Source organism: Pelophylax lessonae, assembly GCF_965119305.1.
Source record: "Pelophylax lessonae genome assembly, chromosome: 1".
NCBI lineage: Eukaryota > Metazoa > Chordata > Amphibia > Anura > Ranidae > Pelophylax > Pelophylax lessonae.
The window spans coordinates 4,683,779-4,710,300 of record NC_138768.1 but is presented as its reverse complement, the minus strand read 5'-3'; the positions used below and the strand labels follow the sequence as shown (position 1 = coordinate 4,710,300).

At 43.5% G+C, this 26,522-nt stretch overlaps 1 protein-coding gene across 1 annotated transcript in view; it reads right to left on the bottom strand.

Moving 5' to 3' along the window:
- LOC309551178 (transmembrane protease serine 9-like) overlaps window positions 1-26,522 on the bottom strand; it is a gene marked incomplete at its 5' end in the record, with an annotated part of 30,138 nt that extends 3,616 nt beyond the window's left edge. The window contains 14 exons of the mRNA XM_082251671.1: window positions 1,792-1,972; window positions 2,774-2,852; window positions 3,649-3,728; window positions 6,512-6,615; window positions 7,089-7,156; window positions 9,935-9,957; window positions 12,913-13,016; window positions 16,536-16,695; window positions 19,304-19,437; window positions 22,189-22,369; window positions 23,170-23,248; window positions 24,048-24,127; window positions 25,885-25,988; window positions 26,471-26,522. Coding sequence (XP_082107797.1) covers window positions 1,792-1,972; window positions 2,774-2,852; window positions 3,649-3,728; window positions 6,512-6,615; window positions 7,089-7,156; window positions 9,935-9,957; window positions 12,913-13,016; window positions 16,536-16,695; window positions 19,304-19,437; window positions 22,189-22,369; window positions 23,170-23,248; window positions 24,048-24,127; window positions 25,885-25,988; window positions 26,471-26,522 — 1,429 coding nt within the window. The remainder of the gene's footprint in view (window positions 1-1,791; window positions 1,973-2,773; window positions 2,853-3,648; window positions 3,729-6,511; window positions 6,616-7,088; window positions 7,157-9,934; window positions 9,958-12,912; window positions 13,017-16,535; window positions 16,696-19,303; window positions 19,438-22,188; window positions 22,370-23,169; window positions 23,249-24,047; window positions 24,128-25,884; window positions 25,989-26,470) is intronic.

Sequence of the window (26,522 nt, the reverse complement as noted above, 5' to 3'; positions counted from 1 at the left end):
GGTAAAGGCTTCTAGGTAACTTCCCAAAAGGGCTTTATATTTATATCTTTGAAATAAGGCTCCTTATTTTATACTTTTATACTTTTCTCTCATCTCTGTATCCTTGAGTGGAATCTTTGTCAGGGAAATGTCACTTATATTGGCTTGTGATGTAAGCACATGATGGAGCTGAAGATACTGAAAGAACCTTTGATTAGGTTTATTATACTCCTCCTGTAAGTCACAAATTGCCTTCGGAGTGTTTCCAATATACACCTGATGAAGATACATGATATGGTCATATTATCTGTAATGCATTTTCATATCACACGCCAACCCTTGAAGTCCACATTATGGCCATGTCATTGTGATGCCTGTTCATACCAGACTGATATCCCATCTCGGAAGTCTATATTATGGCCATATCATTGTAATGCCTGTTCATACCAGACTGACAGCCCACCTTGGAAATCCACATTATGGCCATATCATTGTAATGCCTGTTCATGCCAGACTGACAGCCAACCTTAGAGGTCCACAGTATGGGCATGCAACTGAGATGCCTGTTCATACCAGACTGACAGCCAAGCTTGGAAGTCCACATTATGGCCATATCATTGTAATGCCTGTTCATACCAGACTGACAGCCAAGCTTAGAAGTCCACAGTATAGGCCAAGGTACTGAGATGCCTGTTCATACCAGACTGACAGCCCACCTTAGAAGACCACATTGTGGTCATGTCATTGAGATGCCTATTCATACCAGGCTAGAACTGACAATTTCCCCCATTTTCACTTTAAAAGTCTAAGAGTTTTTCCTACTTATTAAGCTTCTCTAGGTAATTCATCTGCTCACCAATATTTAAAGTAATAATTTACTCCACCAAAAAAACCTAGCATATTCCAAAGCATCCAGTGGAAGTGCTACACGTCACCAGATGTTTTTTATTTCTGTCAGGGACATGCAACAGTGGCCGGCAGCTTACCTTCTCCTCCATGTCTCCATTAGAGGCCTGACTCTCTTTCTGACTGCCTTTTATCGTCTCTCCTCTCTGTATGGCTCCACCCCAGGCCATTCCAGGAAGTCTATATTAACTAGTGCACTGCAGGTCTGCTTTGTTGTTCAACTTTGTTTGTTAGCTTGTGTTCCTGTCTGCCGTGTGCTACGTCTACCTTGCTGTGTACCGATTTTTGGCTAGTCCCTGACTACTCCCGTTTGCCTGTGACCCTGACCTTTGGCCTGTCTCTCGGTTTCCCTTGTCTGTCTGTTTGCCCCAACCTCGGCTGACCCATCACTATTCCTTGTGTCCTAAGTGGCTGCTTCCCCTCTCTTCCTACGGAGCATGACCTGGGGGACTCTAGGGGCCGCGACCTGGGTTCAGCTGCAGCGAAGCCCATCCTCACCATTAGAGGCTATGGTGTACACCTGCTGGGCCTTAGACACCGCGCCCTGGGGAATATTGGGTTCACGTTTCCTGTCCATCCGCAGCAGTCAGCTATTGGGTTCACTACCTTGTGGTGCACCCCTGTCCCCAACAGGGTGCATGTGTCACCTGGCCACAGGTGACCTGACAATTTCTTTCTCCAACATTCTCTACATTTCACTCTTTTCAAAAAGAATGACCCTGCTCCCAAAATAACTGCTGGGTCTCACCAACTAGATCTGCAGGATGGCCACAGCAGGAGAAGAGGACCAAAGCATACAAGGTATGCCCTAAAAATGTTGATGGAGGATTTTAAGGGCATGCTTCGTATGCTTGAGGACTTTAACTGGTCAATATTGTATTTTTAAAGAATATCTAATCCACTTACTGGCAGCATTGGTGTATCCCCATCCGGTAGTGACGCATCTTTCTCCTCCATTGAAGACATCAGAGGAAGCAGCAAGACACACGGGAGCCACACGGTTATTGAGGGTGGCTGCACTGGAAAGCTTGATCAGGGTGATGTCATTGACGATGGTAAAGGAGCTGTACTGGGGGTGTCTGAAGACCTGAGAAAAGTTATAAGGATGAATGTTTTTATAGAATTTAATAAATCAGAATCTACTACTGAACTTGTAATAAATGTCCCTCTTAATCTTCTTTGTAGTTGAATCTGCTTACTTGTCATCTTATAATCTACTATTAACATTATACTGAAAGTTGTCTCCACATTAAACCGTCATCATATGTTAGGGACCCAAACAGTTACTTTGAACATACTGGTGCTTTTACACCTGGGAGTACACCTGCACTCTAATTATATGTGAGAACCTCAGTGGGGGTTTCCTCGATTAACTGTGGGAAGCAGCCCTATTGAAAGCAATGGGAGGCTGCCTGCTCCTGCACCTAATTGGGACCAATCACGTGTAATCGCTCTTGCAGCATTCACCCCTGCTGTGGATCTCACATCTAACCGGCAAGCAGGTGCATTCCTAGGTGTGACTGTATCCTTAAACAGGGGTAGACAACCTTGGCACTCCAGCTGTGATGAAACTACAAAATCCATGAGGCATTGCAATACTCTGGCAGCCACAAACATGGCTCCCAGAGGCTGCGGCATAATGGTATTTGTAGTTTCACATCAGCTAGAGATCCAAGGTTGCCTAACCCTGGGCTGTATGATTTGGATATTCTTCAACCCATTTATGAGGCAGGCTATATATGACTTGCTGCAGCTTTTATGTACATTGTGAGAAGCTCGCAGTGTGCAGTGAAATCAGAGTGAGTAGTTTCAATGCAGGAAAGGATCCTGTAAAAGTAGAATTCTCATGTCTAATATTCCCTAAAAAATGAAAGTAATAAGAGCTTACTCTGCCGATAGTCTTGACCTGGATGGGCTCAGCACTGGAAGACTGGTCGAATTCACCCAGGATCACACGATGTGCAGTTCTAAATGGAAGAGAAACATGGCAGATCATTGGTAAATGGTTGGGTGTCGTGGTGACTGTGGTTTTTAGACTCAATCTTATGGGGAAATTTTACATGTCTGGCAGTGAAAGATCATTTCTTCAAAATAATCTAGTAAAGGGTACAAAACTATGCTACCCATACTATTTTCATGTATCTACTTTCTACAACGCCAACTTAATCTTGAGATAAAATTGTACTTAAATTAGGTAAATGGCTCTATAGTGTATCTGGTCTATTAGTAAGCTACTCTAGGTGTGCAGTTAGGTAAATGGTTCTGTATTTAGGATGTATCTGGTTTATAAACCAGAGGCTCTGGATGGACAGTTGAATAAATGGCTCTATATTTAGGATGTCTGGTCTATAAACCAGAGGCTCCGGATACATACTGTAGTTAGGTAGAAAAAAGACACAAGTCCATCTGGCTCAAATAATAAAAAACAAAAACAGTAAAGAAAACCCAACCATACAATCCCATATACACAATCCTATACCCACAGTTGATCCAGAGGAAGGCAAAAAACCCCAGCAAAACATGATCCAATTTACTACAGCATGGGAAAATATTCCTTCCTAAACCCCCGAGAGGCAATCGGATATTCCCTGGATCAACTTTACCTATAAATATTAGTACCCAGTTATATTATGTACACCCAGGAAAGAATCCAGGCCTTTTTTAAAGCAATCTACTGAGCTGGCCAGAACCCCCTGGATGGAGAGATGTGAAGCATTGCAGTAAATGATGATTTATAGTAGAATATTATCATATTAAACTTACGTGACTCCACAGTGGGCAGCAGTGACAACCCAGAGACTGTTTATAAGTGAACCACCACAGAAGTGGAATCCAGTGTTGTCCTGTGGAAGAAAAATCATGAGGTCATTGTGTTATATACAGATGACTTCACCTAACCCATGGAGAAAAGGACCAGCTGTTTTGGACTCTGACACTTCCCTTTACCTTCATATCACATAACTAATTGTCTAAGCAGTCAGACATGCTGGTAACACTGGAAGAATCCCAAAGAAGCACCTTCAGGTCTCCTGTTGCTATTATTTATCTATGCCAGCAAGACTGTAGAGTTTTCTTTTCTTGTAATATAGGGCCATTTAAGGGTAGGTTCACACTAGATGCGGTGTGAATTCACAACTAATTCTCTGCAAATCTGCACCGCACCAAAATCCCAAACCTGTTCACGCAAACTGATTGCAGAGTGTAAGCTAACTTAACTACACCCAGCAATCAGTTTGCAAATTGCAGCGCAGTTCCGAACAAAAAGAGGGTCCTGCACGAGTTTGGTCTGCATGCGATGCAAATTTAGTCATAAAGTTTGTATGGCTGTGTGACAGGAGTCACTTTGGGCATGGGGGTTGTGGACCCCAAATTCCTTTAGAGAGGTCGGGGGGCACCATGCCCAGCCTTATGGGGCTCTCTTATGTTTAAGTCACCCTGCATCTGTTATAGATGCAGGGTGACCGGGAGGGTGGTGAACACTGAAAATATGGTTTGGACTACTACAAATGGGACAGTCAGTCAGGAATAATGTCTCCCTTGTAATATGAAGACTTTTGTTCCCATTTGCCATGGGGTCTCTGAACAGGAAGTCCAACTCCTAATATGGTCATTCCAGGAAGTTCAATGGGGAGACGGGCTGGCTAACAATGTTGCTTTTTGTCTGAGGTGGCTTTCCATTCACCTATTGTCAGGTGTGCTAATGACCTCACCTGTTGTCTGCTAAGGGATGTATTGACACTCAGAGTAATGTGTATTGAGGGCTCGTTAGGGAACCATTGTTCTGTGTCTGACTATTGTGTACATTAATTGCCCCCTGGGGCTTCTGTCTCCTTGCATTGGTCAAAGCTATCTGACCAATCCCTGTTGACTCATTTTCAAGTCCTCATTTGCATGGCAGTCCTTCTGGTCAATCTATCTGACCAATCACTGCTGACTAATTTTCAATTCCTCATTTGCATGGCTAAAAGAGGACCTGAATGGGAACTGCAGGTACTTTGCAATTGACCAATGGGAGGGCAGTTGATGGGGGCAGGATGTTCCAAATTCTGTATAAAAGTGTGCTATGTTCTTCCAATAAATGGTCTTCCTGTTTGAACTTACATACAGCTTGCTTGGTGTTTGTTCTAATGGATTCCGGACGGCACATAGCTGTAGTTCGGATCCAGGATCCTTGGTTGACCGAACCATCTGACGTTGCCATCTGCAAGCTGACTTACTAGAAACAGAGGAGTGTCGGGAGAGCGGACAGATCGAGCAAGGGTCCATGTGATCTGCACAGTAATGGGGTGCAAATCACATGCAATGTCTGGCATCGCACTAGTGTGAACCGGCCCTTAGAGAAGTTTTGCCATTGGGGATAGAAGGGTAAATATATTTTTTATATATCCTTAGTCTTTGATGCTTGGCTGGGGTCTACCTTCTCAGATTACCAACTGCTCATCCCTTAGGTACTTCTAGTGCCATCTTCTGCCCCTTGACGGTCTTTGGCGTGACACATTTTCTCACCTACTCCTTTACTGAAGGTGAGCATTGGAGAAGGCAATAAGGGAGATTCTGGAGAGCAGGAGCACATAATGCTGTTAGTATTTTGAGGGGAGGGGGGCATTTGGAAGCCAGTGAAGACATTGTTAGGGAGGGTTGGAGGACACTGAATGAAAGCCAGTGGAGGGATTTTCAGAAATGAGTGAAGGACGCAAAATTGAAGCCAGTGAAGGGATTGGCAGAGAGTGGTGGAGGACACTGAATGGAAGCCAGTGGAGGGGTTGATACAGAGAGGTGGAGGACACTGAATGGAAGCCAATGGAGGGACTGACAAAGAGGGCTGGAGGACAATGAATGGAGGTCAGTGGAGGGGTTGGTAGAAGATTGGTAGAGATGGGTGAAGGATACTGAATGGAAGCCAATGGAGGGTTTAACAGAGAGGAGTGGAGGACACTGAATGGAAGCCAGTATAGGCATTAGCAGAGAAGAGAAGCAGACATGGAATGGAAGCTAATGGAAAGATTGGCAGGGAGGGGTGAAGGACACCGAATGAAAGTCAGGATTGGTGGACAGGGGTGGTGGACACTCAGCATCTGTTAAGGTAAATAAGTCTGGTAATAGCATTCATGAAAGATTGAAGAGGGGGCCTATGTGGAGGCAGTCCTATGAGAAGGCAGTTGCAATATTCAAGGTGAGTGATATTAAGGGAGTGATTGATAAGCTTTGTGGTTTCATTGGTTGAGAAGGAGTAGATTATTGAGGTGAAGTCAACAAAATTTGAACAGTGATTGGATTAGGGGCTGAAAGGACAGGTGAGAGTCTAGGATTACACCCAGTACTCTGGCATGAGCGGTGGGACTGATACTTGTATTATATTGTGAGTTCAATTTTATAAAGATGGAGTTTGAAGTAGTGATGTGACATCCATGCTGATATGTCAGTTAGTAATTTAGTAATGTGAGAGGAGATTAAAGGGGTGGGGTGGGGAGTATAGAGATAGATTTGAGTGTCATCAGCATAGAGGTGGTATTGGAAGGCATGGAAGGCTTTCAAGTGACCAAGGTAGTGGGTGTGGATAGAGCAGAGAAGGGGTCTGAGGACAGAGCCATGGGGGACCCCTACAGAAAGTAAAAAATGATCTTACCTGAAGAGACACCTGCCATGGCCAAGAGCCAGAGACGGCATTTTCACCATTCACAACCCTGGCGTAGCCGGAGATAACAGGCTTGATGGCGGGAACACCGCAGCCTGAGAAAAAAAAACACATTCTTAATACATTGTTACACACTACCATATAATATAACACAATGTGTTGGCTTTTAAGTTTGTTTTTTTTTAACGTCTTTGCACTTTGTCTACATATCATTGTTAATAAGGTAGATTTTCCTTTTTTTTTTTAATAGTTAAATAGGCGGAGCCAGGCTATCCCAGCCATATATTGCTCAGTAGTTTGCTGGCTTTATTGTCTTATACATATTAGATCAGAAGTTAATTCTGAAAACTGAATTTAAATTAGAATGGTTCATCGTTGTGATTAATAAGATGCAAATTGCCAACAATTTTCAATACAATCAGTTTGATATTCTATGTTTTACATACGTTCTATCAATGTATGTGTCTAAAATGTTTGTTATATATATTTAGTATGTGCAAAAAATATATATATATATAAATGTTATATATAATACAAAGTGCCACAAACACACAATATGTGTACTCACCATAGGCTCCGCTGAGCAAGGCCAGGCAGGACAGGACCCACAGGATTGCCATTTTCTGCTTTTCTTCGCTATAGTGACAATTGTAAGGTCTGTTCAGCTTATATACGCTCAGTCAGCCAATCAGGGGAGAGCTGCAGGCTTGTGATAAGGACAATTTTAGCACACCTGTCCGGAAACCTGGAGCAATTTTAGCACGCTTATCAGGAAACCTGGAGCAAATTTCACAAACTTGACCTAAAGGAAAAGATAGGAGGAAACAGGTGTTACAGGAGAACGTAGATTGTCAAGACTTTCATTGAGTGATGAAATCTATACATATTCCATATATTTCAGAATAGAAATGACACATTACTTTTATTATTATTATTATTATTATTATTATCCAACAGTTTTTACATAGCTTTACGAAATCAGAACAGGATAGGCCACTTTGAAAGGATGAGTTTTTAGAGATCACCTGGAAAAGGAGTAGGTGATAGTTGGACAGATTGGGGTAGGAAGTTCCAGAAGATGGGAGAGGCTCTGGAGACGTCCTAGAGACAAGCATAGGAGGAGATAACAAAGGAATTAGAGATCAGGAGGTCTTAAGACAGGGGTGTCCAAACTACAGCCCTTCAGCTGTTCAGGAACTATAATTCCCATGAGGCATTGTAAATCTCTGACATTCATAGACATAACTAGGCATGATGGGAATTGTGGTTCCTGAACAGTTGGAGGGCCATAGTTTGGACACTACTGTCTTAAGAGAATAAAATAGTATGGTTTGGTTGGTATTTTGAGATGAGGTTGGTGATGTAGCTGGGGGCAGAGTTGTGGACAACTTTGAAGTTTGTTGTTAGTATTTATAATTGTATTAGTTGGGTGAGTGTAAGCCAATGTAAGGATTGGTAGAGAGAGGTGGTGGACATTGAACAGTTGGTAAGATGAATGAGTCCGGCAGCAGCATTCATGATGAAATTGTAGGCAGGTTGAGCTGTGTTTGGTTCTAGTGAGTTAGCGGCTGGCCCAGGCTGGGGGAAGGGGTTAACTTGTGGAAGTTCTGTTCTCAGGCTTTTTGCTCCTAGCCAGCCCACCTGTGATATAAAAATGGGTAAGGCTGAGGTCCTGTGCCCTTGTTGAGGTTTCCCTTCTTAGTTGGATCTCCCTAGCTGTCGGTCTATGGAAGCTGGATTGCAGACACCAGGAGCCAGCCAAGCCATGGACAATGTCACAATGGACTTTTGCCTCACAGAGGCATGCTTGGGCAGCCACACTACCATAGTAAGAGTTGGGGAAAATACATTGTCCATATTAAACTCTTATGCCGCACTTGTTCAGTAAAGCTATATTAATGGCTATGAGCCTAGTCTGAAGTTATTCAAAGGGGTGCATGTTGGTTCTGGTGTATCTAAAGAACCAGGGTCTATGAAGTACTATGGGGTGTGAAGTAACACCAAGACAAGAAGAGGAGTGTAGTTGCTAAGTGTTACCAAGTAAAATTTTAAGACACTAAGCAACCAGTCTTTAGGCATGGTTTCCTTGTAAGGTGACAGGTCCTCCATTAGCAAGGGGGTCATTGTTTGGCTCACTCCCCAATGGTCAGTGTCCAATAGCAATTGGACCTAAACCCGCATTACAGAGATACAAGTACATTCATGAGGTCCATGCTATGTGCACGGCGGGACCACATTCTGTTACCTGGGAGTGAGGTAACAGAGGTACACTGGACTAGTGGACTGGGCGCAGGCTGAGCATATCCCTCTAAATGCAAACAAACAAGTTACAGTGTGTAGTGACATGGGACAAGCCACTTGTCAGAGAAACTTGGCATTTATTGCTGCACACAGTGAAGGCTCATCTGTAAGTCGGGGAACTGCCTTGATGTTAGATTTTTCACATGACCGCAGTTGTCACCTGATCCTGGGCACTGATAAATGCATTCAATGCAAATGGTACCCCACATGCAGGGCAAAGTAGGCCCAGCCCACATACTGAAGAGGGGAAAGCAGGAAGCTGCAATATTGGAGATACCCAGAGAGTGAATTAGTAGCTATGTGGTATCATTGGTAAAGACGGAGTATATTTTAGAGATGTTAGGAGGGTTAAGGCAGAATAATTTGGACAGTGACTGGATATGTGTTTCGGGGGCAATACTGTTGTGGAAATTTTGGTTGTGGACATTTCTTTAGTTAAATAGTCATAATGTCTCCCAGTGTCAAGTTTTACCAATAATCGCTCTTTACAGTGATTATCGCTTTAACTGTCATTGCAGGAAAGACTTGTTAGTGAAAACCTTCCATTGGATGCAATGGCACAATACTAGTAGCAAAGAGAGTCCATCGCATAGATCTATATCCGCAGTTCGGGGCCCTGTACTGCTGAGATATGTTTGTGATATGGAAATTCTTATCATTTTACCAAGATTAATAGATGGCACCTTTTAGTCACATTTGATCGGTGTGACTAAGGGGCTGCTGCTATTATCTTATGCAGACAAAGCCTCATCAACTGGAACAAATAGAATGGTCACTATCAAATATGCTTTATATGTGAATCATGTTTGATGAAGATCCACTAACAGGTAATGGATCCATGTTTATGGATTGACATGAATGAACAATGAAAAGCCATGTGCCCCTTGTGGCAGCTGAGCCCTTTGTTCACTCGTGTCCATTCATGGGCAGGTACTCCACAGTTTCTATTGTGTTTTTTGAATGTATACATGTTCTGTGATTGGTGGTCTTGAAGCCACTCCCTGTAACTCCCTTTTGTTAAATAAACCTGATGTGTCATGGAGGAGGCAGTTTCTAAGAGGAAACCTCCAGAGAGCATCGAATTGACTACAGCAAGCTTGTCTATTTGATTACCTTGCTGCCAAGCGCTTGGAAACCTTTATACAAAAGAGCATTACAATTGTACTTTTCAGTACAAGCTATTAATAGTGTTTGGTGCGTATTAATTTTGAGCGCACTGAAGCGGGTTTCTATGCTCCAAGCCCTATTAATTTCCACGACAATACTGAGCCTAAAGGGCATCATGGTGTACTCAGCCAAAACTGGATGCAAAATGTTGTCTTCCATTCATCTATCCCCAGAACTCTTAGAGGTTGAGCTTGGCAAAAACATTGGAAGACCCCAACCATTGTAAAACCTTGGGAACTAGTGGGATCTTGTTAGGTCTTGTTACCTTGTTGAGGGTCCCGTAACTGATATAAAGGCAAAGAGGGTGGTCCTTCCCTTGCAAAAATGGCATGCTTGTGCTCTCAGTAGAAGCAGGAGTATTTAGGAATATTTTTCAATATTCTTAACAGTTATCATGATCTGATAAAGTGGAAGATTCAGTTAAATGGAATTTGGGTAGAAGTTCAATTGAACAATAATAAATACGATGTGGAGGAATAGAGTCTGACCCATTCTTGTCAAATATGTCTAAATATTCTTGGTAAACAAGTGGAAGAGTCACTTATTTTTTAAAAGTCCACACAGAGGAGGCTCCCAGGATTGACTAGGCAGAACTGACAGAAGTAATTGGAGAAAAATAATCTCTCTATAGAGGACTAATTGGTATTTGACTATGAACCGGTAACCAGGGGCATACCCAGGATGATGGGACATAATGGTCAAAGCTCAAGAACTGCTGATGACCCAGGGATAGCCGTAAGTAGTGGAAATGTCTCTTGTGTGACTAACTGTTGTTGAGCTAGAGCAGAGATCTCCAAACTACGGCCCTCCAGCTGTTGCAGAACTACACATCCCATGAGGCATTGTAAAACTCTGACATTCACAGATGTGACTAGGCATGATGGGAATTGTAGGTCCTGAATAACTGGAGGGCCATAGTTTGAAATCCCCTGAGCTAGAGTATCACCCAAAAAGTAGATGCTAGATCCAGGTAGAAAGATATCTATTACTTTAGTTGTTTTTCTGGGGACCTGCAGAGACAAAGAAAAGGAGATATGAGCTGATAAAGCTTATGGAATATGAACAGATGGGTGGAAGGAGGAAGTAGACTTGTGCAGAATGGAAAAATTAGTTCAGTTCAGTTTCGAATAGATTTGTTATGTTACTAATTTTGTTTCGTTATGGAATTTGTCTTGTTTGGTTTCGGAATTCATTCAGTTTCATTTTGTTTTCCCTAAATTTTGTTTCATTTGTTTTAAAATTTGTTTCATTTATTAATTTTCTAACGAATTCCAACTTTTCAGAATGGTTAGAATTCAGATCGGTCGAAAAACAATCAACCTATTCAAATTCTGTGTGAGGAAATAGCTGGTTGTTAAGCAGTGGGTTGGGAAGCAAGCCATCCGCGTCCTTAACAACCATGAGTCATCATCACCTGTCAGCGGGCTTCCCCACTGACAGATGAATGTAAAGAAAAGAATGCCGGCATTGCTCAGCAATAGAGAAATGTTATTAAGAAACAGCGTATTACAAAAATGGGCTTGGGGTCCCCTCCAGAATCCATACCAGACCCTTATCCAAACATCACAATAAGCGTATTTTGATTGGTTTGCGCAACTAGTGTGAACCGGCCCTTAGAGAAGTTTTGCCACTGGGGATAGAAGGGTAAAGATATTTCATATATCCTTAGTCTTTGATGCTTGGCTGGGGTCTACCTTCTCAGATTGCCAACTGCTCATCCCTTAGATGCTTCTAGTGCCATCTTCTGCCCCTTGACGGTCTTTGGCGTGACACATTTTCTCACCTACTCCTTTACTGAAGGTGAGCATTGGAGAAGGCAATAAGGGAGATTCTGGAGAGCAGGAGGTCTTGGGAGGTTTGGAGAGGACATAATGCTGTTAGTATTTTGAGGGGAGGGGGGCATTTGGAAGCCAGTGAAGACATTGTTAGGGAGGGTTGGAGGACACTGAATGAAAGCCAGTGGAGGGATTTTCAGAAATGAGTGAAGGATGCAAAATTGAAGCCAGTGAAGGGATTGGCAGAGAGTGGTGGAGGACACTGAATGGAAGCCAGTGGAGGGGTTGATACAGAGAGGTGGAGGACACTGAATGGAAGCCAATGGAGGGACTGACAAAGAGGGCTGGAGGACAATGAATGGAGGTCAGTGGAGGGGTTGGTAGAAGATTGGTAGAGATGGGTGAAGGATACTGAATGGAAGCCAATGGAGGGTTTAACAGAGAGGAGTGGAGGACACTGAATGAAAGCCAGTATAGGCATTAGCAGAGAAGAGAAGCAGACATGGAATGGAAGCTAATGGAAAGATTGGCAGGGAGGGGATGAAGGACACCGAATGAAAGTCAGGATTGGTGGACAGGGGTGGTGGACACTCAGCATCTGTTAAGGTAAATAAGTCTGGTAATAGCATTCATGAAAGATTGAAGAGGGGGCCTATGTGGAGGCAGTCCTATGAGAAGGCAGTTGCAATATTCAAGGTGAGTGATATTAAGGGAGTTATTGATAAGCTTTGTGGTTTCATTGGTTGAGAAGGAGTAGATTGTTGAGGTGAAGTCAACAAAATTTGAACAGTGATTGGATTAGGGGCTGGAAGGACAGACGAGAGTCTAGGATTACACCCAGTACTCTGGAATGAGCGGTGGGTCTGATACTTCTATTATATTGTGAGCTCAATTTTATAATGATCACGTTTGAAGTAGTGATGTGACATCCATGCTGATATGTCAGTTAGTAATTTAGTAATGTGAGAGGAGATTAAAGGGGTGGGGTGGGGAGTATAGAGATAGATTTGAGTGTCATCAGCATAGAGGTGGTATTGGAAGGCATGGAAGGCTTTCAAGTGACCAAGGTAGTGGGTGTGGATAGAGCAGAGAAGGGGTCTGAGGACAGAGCCATGGGGGACCCCTACAGAAAGTAAAAAATGATCTTACCTGAAGAGACACCTGCCATGGCCAAGAGCCAGAGACGGCATTTTCACCATTCACAACCCTGGCGTAGCCGGAGATAACAGGCTTGATGGCGGGAACACCGCAGCCTGAGAAAAAAACACATTCTTAATACATTGTTACACACTACCATATAATATAACACAATGTGTTGGCTTTTAAGTTTGTTTTTTTTAACGTCTTTGCACTTTGTCTACATATCATTGTTAATAAGGTAGATTTTCCTTTTTTTTTTAATAGTTAAATAGGCGGAGCCAGGCTATCCCAGCCATATAGCATTGCTCAGCAATAGAGAAATGTTATTAAGAAACAGCGTATTACAAAAATGGGCTTGGGGTCCCCTCCAGAATCCATACCAGACCCTTATCCAAACATCACAATAAGCGTATTTTGATTGGTTTGCGCAAAAGTTATCACGTCTACAAACTACAGGAAAGGTTTATGTCATTTTTATTGTTTCTTTTTTACTAGTAATGGCAGAGATCTGCGATTTTTTGCGGGACTGCAACATTGTGGCGGACAGATCGGACCCCTGACTGACATTTTTGACACTTTTGGGGGGACCAGTGACATTACTACAGTAATCAGTGCTAAAAATATGCACTGTTACTGTAATAATGGCACTGGCAGGGAAGGGGTTAACACTGTAGGTGATCAAAGGGTTAAATGTTAGCCTAAGGGAGTGTTTCTAACTGTGGGGGGCTGGGCTTGTGAAATGACCATAGAGACCTGTGATCCTATATAGAAGGATCACAGGAGCTCTGTGATCATTCAAGAGAGAAGTACGGTCAGCTGTGTTTACAACGTCTGATCGTCCTTCTCTCTCAGCGGGGAGCGATCGCGGGTGTCAGGCAGCAATCAGAGCAACCTGCTGAGTGTGGGTGGGAGTGCGCCCCCTAGCTGCAGGCACGCGACTGACGTAGGTCTACGTCGGTTTGTGCAGGAGAGCCGCAATGCCACAGTAAATCAGCGTCGGGCGGTCGGGAACCGGTTAAGCAATAACATCCTCAAAAAATGTAAGAGCAATTGGTAAGGGTCTAAATGGGAATGCTCACAATTAGAAATGGCCGAACGGTTCGGCCTGAGCATGAGTTTGGTCCGAACATTTGCAGGGTGTTCACCCTGACGAATATCCAGCAATGCACTGAGCACTGCACAGTGCATTCTGAACCTGATTGGGTAAAGTGCAGTGTAAGTTGGTCATTAAGGAGTGGGGCCGGAGAGCCAGCCGTGGCATCCTTAACATCCAACAAGTCATCAGCTGTCAATGGGTTTCCCCGCTGACTGCTGAACAATAAAAAAAAAGTGCCTGTAAAAAAAAAGAAAGAAAGAAATGGCATGGGGTCTCCCCCAGTCTATACCAGGCCCTTCGGGTCTGGTATGGGTTTAGAAGGGTACCCTACGGCAAAATCTTTTTTTAAAATGGCGTGGGGTCCCCCCCAAAATTTATACCAGACCATTTTCCTGGGCATGCAGCCTGGCAGATCAGAAAAGGTGGAGGGGGTGAACCATACCAGGCAACATGCCCTTTAACATGGAGGGGGCAAGTGCATTGGGGCAGGGGAGCATCTTTCCGACAACCCTGGGCTGTGGTTGTTGGGGTCTGCGGGCGGGGAGCTTATCAGAATCTGGGCACGTGACGGCAGAAGGAGGCGGTGGCACCAGGTGACATAGCCAGGTGGCCCTGCCCCTTGCCTATATAATAAATGCCAAAGGGCAGGAGTGTTTTTTATTTTTTTTCTATTTTTCGGGTCGGTGGGCGACATGATTGACAATGGATTTATATTGACGATGAATTGGTATCAGTAGGAGGACTAGTGCCCGTTCTGTCCACCAGACTTCTGTTATGATTACTTGTGTTTATGTTGCTTCAAATAACATGTTGGGTTTTCTTGACTCACACAAGTTAGTTTTCTGCAGAGCACAGGCGCCATCTACTGTTCCTTTCTGGTATAGCTTCAACTGTTCTGCAAAAATTGTAAACTCAGAATGTGTTTAATAAAGTTGTTAGGAACCAGGGCATTCTGGGTAGGATTTCTACAGGAAGTGAATCAACCACCATTTTGAGAAGATAAAGCAGGGCAGCAAGACATGTTTTCTCAATCTCTCGCCATCACCCCTGAGAGAGCTTAAAAAGTGGGTTCTTGTTATATTATCCTGTATTATAAACCATTGTTTTTTTTGTTGTATGCAATTTTGTACTGATTGATGTTTATTTTTATCATTATGTTTATTTATAATTTGTAGTTTCACCTGGCTTCTTCTAAGAAATTTGAGATCAAATAAATATGGTATCTGAAGTTTATGGAGCAGGAAAGTTTATCTCTCTGTCCTAGAGACAGAACAGTGCCCCATCATTGATATCAGTGGGAGGAATAGTGCCCCATCATTGGTGTCAGTGGAAGGAATAGTGCCCCATTATTGGTGTCAGTGAGAGGAATAGTGCCCCATCATTGGTGTCAGTGGGAGGAATAGTGTCCCATCATTGATATCAGTGGGAGGAATAGTGTCCCATCATTGGTATCAGTGGGAGGAATAGTGCCCCAACATTGGTGTCAGTGGAAGGAATAGTGCCCCATCATTGGTATCAGTGGGAGGAATAGTGCCCCATCATTAGTATCAGTGGGAGGAATAGTGCCCCATCATTGGTATCAGTGGGAGGAATAGTGTCCCATCATTGATATCAGTGGGAGGAATAGTGCCCCATCATTGGTGTCAGTGGGAGGAATAGTGCCCCAACATTGGTGTCAGTGGAAGGAATAGTGCCCCATCATTGGTATCAGTGGGAGGAATAGTGCCCCATCATTAGTATCAGTGGGAGGAATAGTGCCCCATCATTGATATCAGTGGGAGGAATAGTGCCCCATCATTGGTGTCAGTGGGAGGAATAGTGCCCCAACATTGGTATCAGTGGGGGGAATAGTGCCCCAACATTGGTGTCAGTGGAAGGAATAGTGCCCCATCATTGGTATCAGTGGGAGGAATAGTGCCCCATCATTAGTATCAGTGGGAGGAATAGTGCCCCATCATTGGTATCAGTGGGAGGAATAGTCTCCCATCATTGGTATCAGTGGGGGAAATAGTACCCCATTGTTGGCAATTGGGGAAGAAATAGTTCCCTGTCATTGGGAAGAATAGTGCCCCATTTTTGTTATTAGGGGAAGGAATAGTGCCCCATCTTTGGTATCAGTGGGCAGTATAGGATCCTGCAGATGGTGTCAGTGGGAAGAATATTATCCCATCATTGGTGTCAGTGGGAAGACTAGTGCCCCATTGTTAGGGTCAGTGGTAGGAAGGAATAGTGTTCTTTTGTTGATATCAGTGACAGGAAATATGCCCCATTTCTGGTGTATAAGGAATAGTGCTTTGTACCAGTGGGGTAAATAGTATTCCAAAGGCCTGATAAAATCAAGTAAAGGGCCACATTAGGCCCCCGGGCTGCAGTTTGGACACCACTGGCCTAGTGGGTCAGTAACAACAGGAACAAAGGAACCCAAACACCAGTAGCTACTTCGGGAGTGAGCTCTACATGAATCTTAAGAAAATACACAGCAAAAAAATAGTTGAAGTTACTTTATTGAGTATCATAAATGGATTGGATGGTATTTAGTTAGCGGCAAGAGTCTGGTCCACCCAGGATCTGAGGACGGTGACGCGGGCGTAGACTCCGGGAGAAGATGTAGCACAGGAAGAGCTGCCCCAGGACACAATACCGGCCAGTCTCCAGGCTCCGCTCCTCTCGCACACAAGGGGTCCACCAGAGTCACCCTGAAAGAACCAAACCAGAGATTACAGAAGAATTCTCATGTTGATGAATGTATGTGTGATATCAATGGTCAGCATTTCTTACAGAACGTTGGAGTCATGAAATAATAATAATGTATTCATTAATTCAATAGGACATAACTAACTCCTACCTCAATGGGTATTCAATTCATTGTAAATTAATGGAACCAGGAACACTTTAAAGAAAAGCTGTACATTTTTATTAGTCTTTGTACCCACTGGGGAGATTCGCTTTCTCTATTTGTACTAAAACAGAAATTGATGGGAAATCCAACATTTTAGGGCCAGAGGGGATGGGAAATCCTCCAGTGGGGACATAAGTTCCTGTGACAACTCACTGGCCTGCATTTCTTGCAGAACTATGGAGTCAAAAAATAATATCATCTACAATCGAGTGTAGACTCAATCCGGTATATTTGCAACATAAGTGGAACCAGTATTTGGATTGCAACGTAATTCTAAAGATTTTCTTTGAGGTTAAAGTGGTTCTAGAGGCTCAAGGTTTTATTACCTTCCATGCATTAAATTAAAAAACCTTCACTGTGCAGCAGCCCCCCCCTTCCGCCCAACCCCTAATACATACCTGAGCCAGATCTTCCTCCAGCGATGAGCATGAGATTCTCTCCGGGATTCTACATCCTTATTGGCTCCTGCTGCTTTCAATCACAGCCATTGAGGAAATGAGGAGGAGGGGGGGGGACTGAGCCACGGCTCTGTGTGTGAAAGGAACAAGCCTTCTTGGGTGCCCCCATTGCAAGCTGCTTGCTCTGGGGGCACTTGGCAGGAGAGAGAAGCCAAGAGCGCCGGCGAGGGACCCGAGAAGAGGAGATTCGGGGCTGCTCTGTGCAAAACCAACTGCACAGAGCAGGTGAGTGTGACATGTTTGTTATTTAAAAAAAGAAAGCCTTTAATATTAATTGAACATACCCTTTTTAAGAGAAGCCATAATTTGTGTTTAGTATTATATTGGGTCTCATGGGTGTTAAGGGAATGCAACAGACATTTGTCAAGTTTTTATTGCTGTCTTTGTACCCATTGGAGAGAGTCACCCTTTATTTTTGTCCCTGAAACAGAATTTGATGGGGAATCCAATATTTTAGAGTTGTCACCAGAGCAAGAGGTGAGGGGAAATCCTCCAATGGGGACATAAGTTCCTGTGGCAACTCTCTAAGAAGGGAAATCCATTCACTTTGATGAGATTTCCTCTCACTTCCTGTTGTATCTCCGGAACAGAAAGTGAATGGAAATCTACCTAGCAAGACACAGATAACAAAAAATAATCCAATTCATCGACAAGTGACCTGATCTGTGTTTGAACTTGTAAGGGGTCCATTGAACCTGTTACCAGTTAACTCTCATGTCACAAACAGGTCATCCTGTAGGAGGGGTGCGGTGGCAATAACTCACACAGCCAGTTGCAAAAAAATAATAATTTTGAAGTAGGAAACAGTTCACACTGGGACAGATACCCAGCTGGGCACACTCAGTTTCCCATAACATGAGGAAGTAGGTTCCAGCCGAACCAACAGCATCTGTTTGAAGGGGACAGAATGTAGCCTGGCTGTCTCGTGCCCAATCAGGAAGGTATCCAGAGAGATGTGACCCTGTGCTTTCCCTCCTCACCAGAAACCTTTCCCTACCGCTAGTACTGTCCCTTACAGATGGGGTACCTTTCCCTACTCCACCCGCTTGCATAGAGCATGCCAAACCCAGGGGCCAGGGTCTTATATAGACTCTGCCACACCTAAGATGGCCACAGGAGTCACATGGATTGCCAACATCCAGTTGGATCGCTACCCCAGTGACTCAGGAAGCCTTGGAGGAACCCTGTTTCTCATTAATTCCTCTCCCCCTGCATTGCCGCTAAGGTTGAGGGCCACTTGCATTGGAGACAGCAGACTGCACTTGCCTTCAAGGCAATAAGTAGACCAGTAGGCAATTGCATTGTACTTAAAGCGTATGTCAAGCCATTTTATTACTTTTTCATAGGGGGGGGGGGGATTAGACAAGATTTTACTGCTATTCAGAACTACACTAGAAGGATTTCGCCTCACTCCTGTTCTGCTAACAATGTTTCACCAGACAGGAAGTGAGGGGAACTCAAAAAGGACACAGAAAGAGATAAAGTCCTAGTCTCTTCCTGCTCTCCTGGAAAAAGTGATTTTAATTCTGTCGGTGTTGGAGAGTTCCCCTCTCTTCCTGTCCAATAAACTGTCAAGACTGAAAGTGAGGGAAGACTTAATGAAGGGAGCCATGGATAGCTGTAAAATACTGACAAGGCTTCTAATCTTTCCCAACTCTTTACAGACTATCAAAAGAAAATGTTGGATGTACACTTTAAGATGGCCTTATGTCATGATTGCCAATTTTTGGACTTTGTATAGTCCACTTAAGGTCATCTACCTCATGATGGCACTGCTCAACCACCATGCCAAGCTTAATGCCATCTTATATATTCTTTACAATAAAACATCAACGTGTCTCAGAGGAGAACTTGAACTTTGGAACAAATCATAAAACACATATATAAACAATGAAAGGGTCTAAAAGAACCCCCACTGGTCATAAGAAAGTGTGTATGTCATCGTACCATGCAGGAGGAGGCACCGGAGGCACCAGCGCAGATCATGGTGTCCCTGATTTGGGATCCCCAGTAGGACTGGCACTGAGTGTTGGTCAGAAGAGGAAGAGCCACCTGCTGGAGTTTAGCTGGCTTGGCTTGTGCTTAGGAGAGAGAGGGAGAAAAAATATTAACATTAAAAATGCACGGCAACTAGCATACTTAATCTCTAGGTTTGCCAGACATGCAACTTAGTAATTCTTGCTACTACTCATCAATGTAGTTAAAAGTAGTCAAAGAGACATTAACACCTCATCAGATTTATCATTGTCAAAAAAGTAGATGTCAAACCGGGGACAGAAAGCCAAGGTTCCCAAAGCTTCTTAAATGTATCAGAGTATCCCTGGGCTGGTATATCAAATGCTCTTTAAGAAGGGTCAAATTGACATGTGCTAGCCAGTTCTCTAAAGGAGGTGGATATGGAGGTGCCCAGTTGAATGCAATGACTTTTCGACCGAGAAACAGAATCCTGGATATTGGCACCCCTATCTCATTAGGATACAATTCCTCGTCTACATTCCCTAGGATACACACCCAGGGGAACAACCTGTGCTTTATAGCTCTATTGGGGGTATCTATAATAGACTGCCAGTACATAAATAATTGTGGGCACCGCCAAACTATGTGTACAAAGGTTTGCCAGGTCCTTGTCAGGTCCTTTTGATATTTCATGCAAACAGGGCTTTCCCTCCGACCCAATTTAAATAATTTTGGTATAGTATAATATGTTCTTTTGATAATAAAAAAAGCTGTGATGATCTTTGCTTTTCCGGCAGCAGTTCCAAATCCTTTTCCCATCCTTTTCTGTTAGGGATGGTAAAGGCTTCTAGGTAACTTCCCAAAAGGGCTTTATATTTATATCTTTGAAATAAGGCTCCTTATTTTATACTTTTATACTTTTCTCTCATCTCTGTATCCTTGAGTGGAATCTTTGTCAGGGAAATGTCACTTATATTGACTTGTGATGTAAGCACATGATGGAGCTGAAGATACTGAAAGAATCTTTGATCAGGTTTATTATACTCCTCCTGTAAGTCACAAATTGCCTTCGGAGTGTTTCCAATATACAACTGATGAAGATACATAATATGGTCATATTATTTGTAATGTATTTTCATATCACACGCCAACCCTTGAAGTCTACATTATGGCCATGCCACTGTGACGCCTGTTCATACCAGACTGACAGCCTTCCTTGGAAGTCCACATTATGGCCATATCATTGTAATGCCTGTTCATACCAGACTGATATCCCATCTCAGAAGTCTATATTATGGCCATATCATTGTAATGCCTGTTCATACCAGACTGACAGCCCACCTTGGAAGTCCACAGTATAGGCCATATCATTGTAATGCCTGTTCATGCCAGACTGACAGCCAACCTTAGAGGTCCACAGTATGGGCATGCCACTGAGATGCCTGTTCATACCAGACTGACAGCCCACCTTAGAAGACCACATTGTGGTCATGTCATTCAGATGCCTATTCATACCAGACTGACAGCCCACCTTGGAAATAAACATTATGGCTATATCATTGTAATGCCTGTTCATGCCACACTGACAGTCAACCTTAGAGGTCCACAGTATGGGCATGCCACTGAGAAGCCTGTTCTTACCAGACTGACAGCCCACCTTGGAAGTCCACATTATGGCCATACCAATGTGATGCCTGTTCTTATCAGACAGATATCCCATCTCAGAAGTCTATATTATGGCCATATCATTGTAATGCCTGTTCATACCAGACTGACAGCCCACCTTAGAAGACCACATTGTGGTCATGTCATTGAGATGCCTATTCATACCAGGCTAGAACTGACAATTTCCCCCATTTTCACTTTAAAAGTCTAAGAGTTTTTCCAACTTATGAAGCTTCTCTAGGTAATTCATCTGCTCACCAATATTTAAAGTAATAATTTACTCCACCAAAAAAACCTAGCATATTCCAAAGCATCCAGTGGAAGTGCTACACGTCACCAGATGTTTTTTATTTCTGTCAGGGACATGCAACAGTGGCCGGCAGCTTACCTTCTCCTCCATGTCTCCATTAGAGGCCTGACTCTCTTTCTGGTTGCCTTTTATCGTCTCTCCTCTCTGTATGGCTCCGCCCCAGGCCATTCCAGGAAGTCTATATTAACTAGTGCACTGCAGGTCTGCTTTGCTGTTCAACTTTGTTTGTTAGCTTGTGTTCCTGTCTGCCGTGCGCTACGTCTACCTTGCTGTGTACCAATTTTTGGCTCGTCCCTGACTACTCCTGTTTGCCTGTGACCCTGACCTTTGGCCTGTCTCTCGGTTTCCCTTGTCTGTCTGTTTGCCCCAACCTCGGCTGACCCATCACTATTCCTTGTGTCCTAAGTGGCTGCTTCCCCTCTCTTCCTGTGGAGCATGACCTGGGGGACTCCAGTGGCCCCAACCTGGGTTCAGCTGCAGCGAAGCCCATCCTCACCATTAGAGGCTCTGGTGTACACCTGCTGGGCCTTAGACACCGCGCCCTGGGGAATATTGGGTTCACGTTTCCTGTCCATCCGCAGCAGTCAGCTATTGGGTTCACTACCTTGTGGTGCACCCCTGTCCCCAACAGGGTTCACGTGTCACCTGGCCACAGGGGACCTGACAATTTCTTTCTCCAACATTCTCTATATTTCACTCTTTTCAAAAAGAATGACCCTTCTCCCAAAAAAACTGCTGGGTCTCACCAACTAGATCTGCAGGATGGCCACAGCAGGAGAAGAGGACCAAAGCATACAAGGTATGCCCTAAAAATTTAGATGGAGGATTTTTAGGGCATGCTTCGTATGCTTGAGGACTTTAAGTGGTCCTTGTATTTTTAAAGAATATCTAATCCACTTACTGGCAGCATTGGTGTATCCCCATCCAGTAGTGACGCATCTTTCTCCTCCATTGAAGACATCAGAGGAAGCAGCAAGACACACGGGAGCCACACGGTTATTGAGGGTGGCTGCACTGGAAAGCTTGATCAGGGTGATGTCATTGACGATGGTAAAGGAGCTGTACTGGGGGTGTCTGAAGACCTGAGAAAAGTTATAAGGATTAATGTTTTTATAGATTTTAATAAATCAGAATCTACTACTGAACTTGTAATAAATGTCCCTCTTAATCTTCTTTGTAGTTGAATCTGCTTACTTGTCATCTTATAATCTACTATTAACATTATACTGAAAGTTGTCTCCACATTAAACCGCCATCATATGTTAGGGACCCAAACAGTTACTTTGGACATGCTAGTGCTTTTACACCTGGGAGTACACCTGCATGCTAATTATATGTGAGAACCTCAGTGGGGGTTTCCTCGATTAACTGTGGGAAGCAGCCCTATTGAAAGCAATGGGAGGCTGCCTGCTCCTGCACCTAATTGGGACCAATCACGTGTAATCGCTCTTGCAGCATTCACCCCTGCTGTGGTTCTCACATCTAACCGGCAAGCAGGTGCATTCCTAGGTGTGACTGTATCCTTAAACAGGGGTAGACAACCTTGGCACTCCAGCTGTGATGAAACTGCAAAATCCATGAGGCATTGCAAGACTCTGGCAGCCACAAACATGGCTCCCAGAGGCTGGGGCATAATGGTATTTGTAGTTTCATCACAGCTAGAGATCCAAGGTTGCCTAACCCTGGGCTATATGATTTGGATATTCTTCAACCCATTTATGAGGCAGGCTATATATGACTTGCTGCAGCTTTTATGTACATTGTGAGAAGCTCGCACTGTGCAGTGAAATCAGAGTGAGTCGTTTCAATGCAGGAAAGGAGCCTGTAAAAGTAGAATTCTCATGTCTAATATTCCCAAAAAATGAAAGTAATAAGAGCTTACTCTTCCGATAGTCTTGACCTGGATGGGCTCAGCACTGGAGGACTGGTCGAATTCACCCAGGATCACACGATGTGCAGTTCTAGATGGAAGAGAAACATGGCAGATCATTGGTAAATGGTTGGGTGTCATGGTGACTATGGTTTTTAGACTCAATCTTATGGGGAAATTTTACATGTCTGGCAGTGAATGATCATTTCTTCAAAATAATCTAGTAAAGGGTACAAAACTATGCTACCCATACTATTTTCATGTATCTACTTTCTACAACGCCAACCTAAATCTTGAGATAAAATTGTACGTAAATTAGGTAAATGGCTCTATATTGTACTTGTTCTATTAGTCAGCTACTCTGGGTGTGCAGTTTGGTAAATGGTTCTATATTTAGGATGTATCTGGTTTATAAACAAGAGGCTCTGGATGGACAGTTGAATAAATGGCTCTATATTTAGGATGTCTGGTCTATAATCCAGAGGCTCCGGATACATACTGTAGTTAGGTAGAAAAAAGACACAAGTCCATCTGGCTCAAATAATAAAAAACAAAAAACAGTAAAGATAATCCAACCATACAATCCCATATACACAATCCTATACCCGCAGTTGATCCAGAGGAAGGCAAAAAACCCCAGCAAAACATGATCCAATTTACTACAGCGTGGGAAAATATTCCTTCCTAAACCCCTGAGAGACAATCGGATATTCCCTGGATCAACTTTACCTATAATTATTAGTACCCAGTTATATTATGTACACCCAGGAAAGAATCCAGGCCTTTTTTAAAGCAATCTAATGAGCTGGCCAGAACCTCCTGGATGGAGAGATGTGAAGCATTGCAGTGAATGATGATTTTGTAGTAGAATATTATCATATTAAACTTACGTGACTCCACAGTGGGCAGCAGTGACAACCCAGAGACTGTTTATAAGTGAACCTCCACAGAAGTGGAATCCAGTGTTGTCCTGTGGTAGAAAAATCATGAGGTTATTGTGTTATATACAGATGACTTCACCTAACCCATGGAGAAAAGTACCAGCTGTTTTGGACTCTGACACTTCCCTTTACCTTCATATCACATAACTAATTGTCTAAGCAGTCAGACATGCTGGCAACACCGGAAGAATCCCAAAGCAGCACCTTCAGCTCTCCTGTTGCTATTATTTATCTATGCCAGCAAGACTGTAGAGTTTTCTTTTCTTGTAATATAGGTCAGTTTAAGGTTAGGTTCACACTAGATGCGGTGTGAATTCACAGTGAATTTGCTGCAAATCTGCACTGCATCAAAATCCCAAACCTGTTCATTCCAACTGATTGCAGAGCGTATGTTAACTTAACTACACCCAGCAATCAGTTTGCAAAATGCAGCATGATTCCGATTCCCGTGCAAACAAAAAAAGGGTCCTGCATGAGTTTGGCCTGAATGCGATGCGAATTCAGCCATAAAGTTTGCACCCCTTTACTGAAGGTGAATGAAAACCAGTGGAGGGATTTGCAGAAATGGGTGAAGGATGCTAAATCAATAATGAAGTGAAGGGATTGGAGAGAGTGGTGGAGGACACTGAATGGAAGCCAGTGGAGGGATTGGCAGAGAAAGGGGGAGGACACTGAATGGAAGCCAGTGGAGGGATCGGTAGAGAGTGGTGGAGGACACTGAAGGGAAGCCAGTGGAGGGGATGACAAAGAGGGCTGGAGGACTCTGAATGAAGGTCAATGGAGGGGTTGGTAGAAAGGGATGGAGGACACTAAATGGAGACCAGTGGAGGGATTGGTAGAGATGGGTGAAGGATACTGAATGGAAGCCAGTGGAGGGATTGGCAGAGCGGGGTGGAGGACACTGAATGGAAGCCAGTGGAGGGATTGGCAGAGAGGAGTGGAGGACACTGAATGGAAGCCAGTGGAGGGATTGGCAGAGAGTGGGGGAGGACACTGAATGGAAGCCAGTGGAGGGATTGGTAGAGAGGGGTGGAGGACACTGAATGGAGGCGAGTGGAAGGATTGGCAGAGAGGAGTGGAAGACACTGAATGGAAGCCAGTATAGGCATTGGCAGAGAAGAGAAGTAGACATGGAATGGAAGCTAATGGAAAGATTGGCAGAGAGGGGTGAAGGACACCAAATGAAAGTCAGGATTGGTGGACAGAGGTGGTGGACACTCAGCAGCTGTTAAGGTAAATAAGTCTGGTAATAGCATTCATGAAAGATTGAAGTGGGAGCCTATGTTGAGAAAGTCTTATGAGAAGGCTGTTGCAATATTCAAGGTGAGTGATATTAAGGGAGTGATTGATAAGCTTTGTGGTTTCATTGGTTGAGAAGGAGTAGATTTTGGAGATATTTTTGTGGTGAAGTCAACTAAATTTGAACAGTGATTGGATTAGGGGCTGAAAGGACAGGTGAGAGTCTAGGATTACACCCAGTACTCTGGCATGAGCGGTGGGACTGATACTTCTATTATATTGTGAGTTCAATTTTATAAAGAAGGAGTTTGAAGTAGTGATGTGACATCCATGCTGATATATCAGTTAGTAATTTAGTAATGTGAGAGGAGATTAAAGGGGTGGGGTGGGGAGTATAGAGATAGATTTGAGTGTCATCAGCATAGAGGTGGTATTGGACGGCATGGAAGGTTTTCAAGTGACCAAGGGAGTGGGTGTGGATAGAGCAGAGAAGGGGTCTGAGGACAGAGCCTTGGGGGACCTCTACAGAAAGTAAAAATGATCTTACCTGAAGAGACACCTGCCATGGCCAAGAACCAGAGACGGCATTTTCACCATTCACAACCCTGGCGTAGCCGGAGATAACAGGCTTGATGGCGGGAACACCACAGCCTGAGAAAAAAAACACATTCTTAATACATTGTTACACACTACCCTATAATATAACATAATAACGTGTTGGCTTTTAAGCTTTTTTTTTTTTTTTTTTTAAACGTCTTTGCACTTTGTCTACATATCATTGTTAATCAGGTAGATTTTAATTTTGTAATAAAAAGTTAAATAGGCGGAGCCAAGCTATCCCAGCCATATATTGTTCAGTAGTTTGCTGGCTTTATTGTCTTATACATAGAAGATCAGAAGGTAATTCTGAAAACTGAATTTAAATTAGAATGGTTCATCGTTGTGATTACTAAGATGCAAATTGCCAACAATTTTCAATACAATCAGTTCGATATTCTATGTTTTATGCACGTTCTATGAATGTATGTGTCTAAAATGTTTGTTATATATATTTAGTATGTGCAAAAAATATATATATATATAACTGTTATATATAATACAAAGTGCCACAAACACACAATATGTGTACTCACCATAGGCTCCGCTGAGCAAGGCCAGGCAGGACAGGACCCACAGGATTGCCAT